The sequence below is a fragment of the Brienomyrus brachyistius genome, chromosome 6 (assembly GCF_023856365.1).
Source record: "Brienomyrus brachyistius isolate T26 chromosome 6, BBRACH_0.4, whole genome shotgun sequence".
In the NCBI taxonomy this organism is placed as follows: domain Eukaryota; kingdom Metazoa; phylum Chordata; class Actinopteri; order Osteoglossiformes; family Mormyridae; genus Brienomyrus; species Brienomyrus brachyistius.
Window position 1 is genome coordinate 12,922,632 of NC_064538.1, and position 8,546 is coordinate 12,931,177.

An 8,546-nucleotide genomic window follows, 5' to 3' on the forward strand; every position below is an offset into this window, starting at 1 on the left:
TATTGCAAAGGTTCGTTTGCAGGTGGTTAAGAGCTGTGCGAGGAGGGGAGGGGAGGGGAGGGGAGGGGAGGGGAGGGGAGGGGAGGGGAGGGGAGGGGAGGGGCGGGGAGGGGAGGGGAGGGGAGGGGAGGGGCGGGGAGGGGAGGGGAGGGGAGGGGAGGGTCCTCCGCTCTGCTTTGTCTTGGACACAAGTTCTTCTGTAGCCTGTGCAGAGATTCTCCTGGGAAGGCCTCGGACCCCCCCCCCCGCACTCCCTTTGTGATGGAATGAGTGCTCCAAAAGGCATCCCCGTCCGTGGGCTTTTCAGTGCAGCTCTGTGATCAGCCGTTGCCGGCGGAAACACTGCGGACTGTTTCGTTTCCTTTGCATTTCCTTTGTGACAGTTCGTGCGCCGGCGAGCACAGAGGAGATGAGCTCCCATGAATACGTAGACTCGGTTGAGGAACATAAAGAACAAACAGTTTAGACGTGTTGTGCGCTAGGTTACATCCAGCACCCCTCCCCCATGCTGGAATACTGGGGGTACCAATTCAAATTCCAATTACTACACCTGATAAAGGAGAACAGACAGGGACAGACACAGTGCCTGCCAGCAGACACTCATGTATCTCAAACAGTGGTTCACAGGCTGTTTCATTTCAAAGTATAATCTGTGAAATGTTTTCCTCAAGACGAAAACGACTAAAACGCAGACGCACATTCTAATTTTTCCTTCTCTTAGCATCTGCTGCTAGACCTGTAACCGTGGCAACGTAACTCTCTTGCTCTCAACTGCGTCGCAGAAAAATGGAAGGAGAGAGAAGGTAAAATATGGGCAATTTGAAAGTCTGCTCTCTATTGCTCATTCCCATTCCCTAATCATTCTATAACCTCTGATTGTACCACAACAGGTATTTCCTGAATGCCACACTAGCTACGCACGCGATGCTCAGCCACACAATACCTGACAGACTCCCGATACTTTTTGCTGCACCACACTGTCTACAAAGATCAGGAGGAACCTCTAATCGACTCTTATATACCAGTCATGGGTTGTCGCATATAGGCCTCGGTATACTAATTAATTAGTATACACCCTAATTAATTAAGGCCTATTTCTGAAGGGTCCTTGTGTGGCGCAAACATTATTCCTCCGATTGTAGGTGCATGCACACAGAAAGATGAGATGTTCTTCTTCGGTGTTTCATGTATCTGTACTGGAAGCTGCACATTGTGTCCAGAGCTAATTGAGCTTGTTGCCCCTGGAGACAAAACCACACCCCTTCTGAGCAGCGCCTACGTTTAACTTCACCTGTGGCTCCTAACCCTTATGTTATATAGAGATATCAGCACTCTGACTATTTTCTGAACTGAATGCACACACAGGGCATGTAATGGGATTGTGCAAGGGCATGAGCTTGTAGTAATTATGACAATGACAACAGCAATACTGAATCCATTGGCAACAAATTATAATCCAAAAATCATAGGATTTAGCCACTTTTGCTACCTGGTATGTAATATATCTACTGGTTTGGTTGCCTTTTTAGGCTTTTTAATTTGTATGTTACTGTCAGCAAGTAGCTTTCATACAATAAATCATAATTAGTCTTATTGTGAATAAGTTTCATTATGGTGATTAATATGTACTCACTAATCCATGTAATTTATTTACATGTTGAGACAACTGGTTAGACACCACCAGACTGCACTAGACATTTTCATCTGAGACACTTTGAAGAAACACAGAGAAGTCTGTTGTGTTCATTTGATACACTGCATGCCCAGCTCTCTGTCTGTGGTTATAAATAGCATGAAAGTGTAGAGACAGTTATTTTAAGTGCAGTTATTCTCAGAGAAAGCCACACTGTGCTTTTTCTTGTAGGAATGTTTTATTAGTCTTTCTGAGCCAGGGTGAAGTTCATTGGCCATAACTCATCAGTGACTGATGTTAATAATATAGGATGCATCCGAAATTGCATGTGTACGCAGTACATACTGAATATTGTTAGAAGCCTACTACTTGACTGTCGATGTAGTGCATACTGTTTGTATGCATGAGGATAGTGTGCATGTGCTTCGACATATTGTGGTCACCATATTACCTAACCTGAATGTTTACCAATAATGTAGCTTGACCCCCATGAAAATTAAAGTATGTTAAAAACTATCAACGAAAAAATAGATATTCAAGTCAACTTATGTAACTGGGCATTGTTTTTCACTTAAATTTGTACAGGGATGCCACTTCCTCCATCATCTCAGCAAGTGACTTCATCTCTGATTGCAGGTTCAGTGCCCTTGTGGGATAGCGCAGTGACCATTGGTTGCTGACTTTGTAATTTAGCAGAATGTAATATGCCATTCAGGTACCAATCACCTATCGTCTCATCCATACTGAGGATTCAGACATACTGCCCACTTTGCATACTAGATTATGCCTACTACATAGCAAACAAGTATGTGATTTTGGATGCAGTCATAGGCTGTTGTGTCTGATTCTGTGACTGTTATGACATTGTGACTAGCAGGACTGGTCTTTTTGCGATACCTGGATGAAAGGCGCATTTTCCAAATTCATCTGAAACGTTTCAGCAGGTAGTACATGAAACCAAGTAAGCTGCTTTTCATACAGGCATCTGCTAAGGAAAATAATTAAGGACTCCCAGTGCTTCTAAGCTGGACACTGGAGAGTTGGGCTGCTGTCCAGAGCCTTTAAGGAGCCTGTGTTTGGCAGTTAATCCAGCGGTATTAGTTCGCCCTGAAGAGACCTTTTAGCATCTCAGTGAATCACTGACATTGTATTTCCACTGTATGATTGCTCATGCAAGCTGAAAGAAAAATCGATTTCAAAGCTGTTATGACATCACTGAAGCAAGCAATGCAGTCAATGATGACGACCAGAAAAAATTAACTCTTTGATCACAACGACGGCACAGATCCCATGGCAAGCAAATCAGAATTTGTGCTGCGTTGTGTGTTCACTGCGTGTTGTTGATCCTTGAAAGTATTTAAGGTGTAAATATTATTAAATATGGTGATCTTCATAATGAAACGTTATACATTGTAGAATGCAATCCTTCATATTTTGGAGTATAGAACTTGCATTGTTCTGTTTGCACTCAAATTATGAAGCATAATTTATGAAATGCAGCCTACTTATTTGTGCATGATTAGATGCACAGCAGAAGAGTGGATTTGAGTATGAATACTTGATTTACTACATATATGCAGTATACATTATACTATATGAGCAAAAGTAATTAGAGGAATTGCCTAATTAAGCCATGACTATTGCTGACACAGGTGTATAATCAAGCACAGTTACCCAATCTCCTGCAATAAACATTAGCAACAGAATGGGTCTTTGTACAGAAGGGGTTAGTGACTTTTTGCCTTGTCATCATCACAGGACACCATCTTTCCAACAAGTCAGGTCAGCACATTTCAGTCCTGGTCAACCACGAGTGTTGTGATTATGAGTGAAGGTCAGAATGTCTGGGAGCATGTTCACTTTGAAGTGGTCGGCCACATGAGCTCAGAAAGGGACCTGATTACCTACCATCAATACTCAACCAGAATGGCAGCAGATCCCACCATAAATGTTCCAACTTCTAATGGAAAGCCTTCCCAGAAGAGTACAGGCTATCACAACAGCAACTGGCCAATCAACTTCATCCATCCTTCATATTAATATCCTTGGTTTCTGAATGAGATGTTAGACAAGCTGGTTTCACATCCTTTTGGTAATATAGTCTATGTAGGCCCATGGGAAGGAACGGAGAGCAGAAAGAGAGGGCTACAGTACAACAAACCATGTTAACAGCAAACAAGTAAAACATTAAGAAGGTGAAGGACCAGCATGTGAGGAGGTAAGTGTAGTATATAGCAGGAAATGGGAAGCATGTTGGCTGGGGCTGGTGTCCATTTGAATGTCGAAGAAGAAAGAGATACTGACCTGGAACATGACTCTGTACTGCTCCTCCGGCTTCTGCATCACACACATGTTGCACCCCATTGTCCCTTGAAGCCAGTGCAGTCCAAGCCAGACTAGAGATATGAAGCCTCTGCTTTCGTCCTCTTCAGAGACAAGAGTCCTCCAATTCACTCATTAAAGTCCATTAAATGTCCAGGCCTTCATGTAATCCAGTTGTGCACTGTAAATCTCTCCCGGAAGCCGGGTCACAACTGCAGGGGTGTGATGTGTGAGTTTATCTGCACCCCAAGATTAAACAATATCCCACCGAAGCTGATTTGCTATTGTCCTTGTTATTGTCCTCCACCTTTCTCCATCTTCTGTCCTCTGACACCCACTTCTGTCTTGTTTCTTACCGAGGAATAATCATCAAATTCAAATTGTTTTGAAAACTGTTCACGTAATCTGCATATTAATTAACATACTGGAAACTGTAATTCTGTGTTAGATTCCCAGTCCCTTAGCTGGTGTCTTAACTAATCCTGGAACTTAAATTTAAAGACAAATACTTCTCTAAATACAAGATATGAGAGACAGATGCAGTTAATGAGAATTAGATCTTTAGCTGGCAGGTGCTCCAGCATTGTCACGGTCTATGTGTCTGCGCGACGTCGACTAAACACAGCAATACTTTGCTTGCATTTCACCCCTGTGGATCTGCGTTTAATTCGCTTTAGAGGTCTGTTTGCCGGCTTTGGTTTGAAAAAAGTGTAGAGAAATTTATGGATGAGAAAATGAAAGAGTGAGGCTATGGGAGAGGTGGATTCAGACTGAGACACACGTGGGCTCGCAAATCAGGCAGCGCTTTACTTATTTACATTTCCCACAGTCCCCGCTCCATTCCCCAAAGGTCATATGCTTATTCAGATGTGACCATTTAAGACTTTCAATGCTCGTTCATATACTTTTTAATGAAATACATTTGGTCTTTGGACCCTTACAATCTGGCAAACAAAATATTCACATTCCTTTACAATTACATATAATAATAATGTCTTTCTACAGTAGACTGTACCCTTATCTGAACACACTAGCGATTTGCAGGACGGAGTGATTTTTTCATTTAGCGCCTTAGTGACGGCTTTCTGCAAACAGACAGCCACTGTTTGGATTTCCTCTGTCGGATTAAGAGTAAATCAACAGAGAAACAATCCGTCAAACGTTTGTTCTTCACCCGCTGCTTCATTTGCTAAAAATACTACAAAATTTTCATATAACCTCACATTCTTTTTTTTTGTTCACGTTCCGGAGTCACTGTTGCGACGGCTCCTTTTAATCTTTAATTAGACCAATTAATCAGGTGAATCAATAGCTGTTTAACATCTATACGTTTTTCTCTCAGTACAAGGGTTAAAATCCTTATAGCGCTTGAATTTAAGCATTACTTTACATGATCACAGTCAAAAAGGCATTTACTTTATTTAAGGTTAGTATAGATTTAAGTTCTGTCCCACTGCCATTCACTGTGCTGTTGGACCTGCTCAGTCCTCTGCTCCAGTGCTTACATATGTTTAACTGGATGTTTCCCAAATCAATATTCCAGATGAAGTGTACATTTCATATTTGCAGCAGTGACTTATTGCCCTCACTGTAATTGAATCACGGTTTAACTTGTAGCTTGTATGCGTCAGTTTAATCAGCCAAAAACCCATCAGCTAGAACCTCTATGAATTATTCAATCTGTCAATGACAGAATCGAAATCCAGGAAAATATATGGTCATAACAAAATAAGCACTTGCTACGTGTGGCTGTCATGATGTAAAATCCGTTATCTCGGGCTAAATAGGAAAGCCTGCCACTTGATTTCTGCTTACCAGGGAAACACAATGCACACCCAAGTCATGACATTGATCCAGGAGGCTTAAAACAATCCCTTATCTGAAAGAACTAACAGAATATTTTAAAAGAACCATGTATGTGTCTGCTTCTAATCACAGAATAACACAAACAAAAAAAAAGATTTATTTTGCTTCCTTTGTGATCTTTCTTTTACCTGTAAAATCTGAATTTACCTCAGTGATAGTTTATGTGCAATATGTCTGTTCTGACTTTTCTTTTGACTCATGTATTTATTACCCACAATGCCTCATTTTAAATCTATTGCAAAACCACAGTTTTAACTTTCTAATCTGCACTGGCATTTATATTTCAATCCACGTAAAAGAGTGTAAATCAGAATAAAGTATATGTCTCTATTTGTCTTGTGCAATGCCTCAGCACCCGAACCTGAGAGTGTAATCTTAAGCCTTCAAAAAACCCAAATAGTCAGGATATCAGTGAGAACAATCTCCTTTTCCACCTTTGTAGCAAACAGGTGCTGGATTAAGCCTCATTCAGGTCTTTCCTTCAGTGTGACACTAAGCGATCTGCTACTGCTCTTATTAGATTTTATCCTCTCATACACACAGACATTAAAAGGTTAAGAAACCGTGAATTGTCAGTCACTACAGAAGTAAAACTGCATTTGTACATTTGTGTGCATGTGTGTTTGTGTGAGACACATCAAGTGCTAAACCAACAAAAAAATTACCCACCTCTCACCCACTGTTATCTTTCTCCTGAACAGAAAAGGATGAGTTAGTGCCAAACCCTCACCTAACCACTACTAACAGTTCATGTGAAACATGCAGGCAATGCAAATGGGTTGTGTACTCAAAGGGACAGAAAAAGAAGGAGATGGTTTGGAAATGCCACAAGACAGACACAAAATGAGAAATAAATCTCTTTGTCAGTCACCAAACCAGAGCAACAGACTTCAGCACTTCTTCCCTTCTGTTTCTCCAGTCCCGTCAAAAAGACAGTGAAATCCAAAGGAGATAAGTGGAAAAAAATATCCTTCCCACATCTGTACCTGCAGCGAAGAGGGAGGGAGGGTTGAAAGGTATTTAAAGGGACGCACCACCTGTCCTCCTTCCTGTCCACACTCCTAATGATGGCAAATTAGTCTTCACGGGGCTGTTTAATTAATCCTGCTTTGCAGAGCACTGAAAATCACAAATGGTCAAAGCACCCAACTGCCCATAAAAATCGCTTTTTTTGGTCTGTCAGGTTATTAAAAATCCAGTTAATTTGTCAAGTACAGGGAAATCTTACGACTGTGATAAAGGATGCTCATGAGATATGAGGATGAAAAGCAAGAAGAAATAGGATGGAAATCCTGTGAGACACCCTCAGGCTAGACGGGGGGCAGGGTCCCTCCGTGCGTGGCAAAGCGCAGCAACGCGGCCGTCTCTCCACAGAAACCCCGGCAGCCCACGCAGGCCCGGCATCATGCCTGCTCCCTGCCTCGATTCTCCTGCATGCAACAGAAACCTACATCCACCAGCCCTGGTTTTTTATTCTCTCTGGTGGGCTTTGGGTTTTGCCCGCCCACATTTTTTTCCTACCATTTCCTCATATGCCACTCCCCCTCCTCCCTCCCTCTCTCTCTCTCTCTCTCTCTCTCCATTTTTACTCTCTCTCCCCCTTCTCCTTCTCCCACTATGTGGGTATAAACCTTCACATGCTTGAGTTTGTAGGTAAATTTTAAGACATGGGTATGTTTTGATGTCACGTCTGAACCTGTGACAGAGGCGGGGCTCGGCGGAGGCGGGGCTAGGTGGAGGCGGGGCTCGGCGGAGGCGGGGCTCGGCGGAGGCGGGGCTCGGCGGAGGCGGGGCTCGGTGGAGGCGGGGCTCGGCGGAGGCAAGCGGCAGCCACACAGGAGGCACAAAGAAAGAGGGACTTTAAAATGTACTGACTTCAAGGCCTCCGATCAACTGCTACCATCCCGGTGATACTGTAATAATGCCCCGGAGTCGTCCTGTTACTTCAAGTTGCACGATGAGTTCATCAGTTTCAGTGGTGAGGTTGACGAATCAGAGATCAAAGCGGAGTGCAAGCCGCCCACTTCAATATAATGAAGAAGCACACTTTTCCATTGTCCTATATGAGTTGTCTTCCTTTCCCTGTATAAAACATACACTCATTCGTGTAACGTGTGTCCTGCACGATCCTGTGGTAACAGGACTGAACAGCAGAAGCTGCTCCAAACCATCACAATACTTAGCATGTCTTCATCCCACCTATAAATCCATATTACAGTATTTGTTTATAACTGCATTATTAACCATTAAATAAAATGAATAATAGTTATTTATTTATACAGTTATTTATTATATGCCATTGGATGTTCTATCTATCTATCTATCTATCTATCTATCTATCTATCTATCTATCTATCTATCTATCTATCTATTACCATAATCTTCCAAGATTAACAGTGCAGCATCACTGGGTACACTACTGATGCAATCTGTAGAATTGGAATGTATGGGGAAAAATAGAGAATATGTGTTATATTGTGACTTCTGACGACAGAGGTTTGTATGAACTCTGCTTCCAGCGAAGGTAAATATGGGAGCTTTTTGCTTGCTGACGGTGACAGAGACAGTGAATTGAGAAGAAAAGGGCAGCCAGTGAACTGCTCCCCTATAGTACTGAGGGAGATATGAGGGAAGAACAAGGGAAATAATCACGTCTCATTGACAGCTGCCTTCATTACAGAGGTTCACTGGGTCTGTCATCAATCATTCAGCAGATCTGCAGCAA

The 8,546-nt window shown here is 42.5% G+C and overlaps 1 protein-coding gene across 1 annotated transcript in view; it reads right to left on the bottom strand.

The window, feature by feature from the left end:
* Window positions 1-7,280, bottom strand: part of LOC125745479 (PDZ domain-containing protein 4) — a 28,185-nt gene extending 20,905 nt beyond the window's left edge. The window contains exon 1 of the mRNA XM_049018386.1: window positions 3,938-7,280. Within this exon, the coding sequence (XP_048874343.1) occupies window positions 3,938-3,997 (60 nt within the window). The 5' untranslated portion in view covers window positions 3,998-7,280. The remainder of the gene's footprint in view (window positions 1-3,937) is intronic.
* Window positions 7,281-8,546: the final 1,266 nt, after the last annotated feature.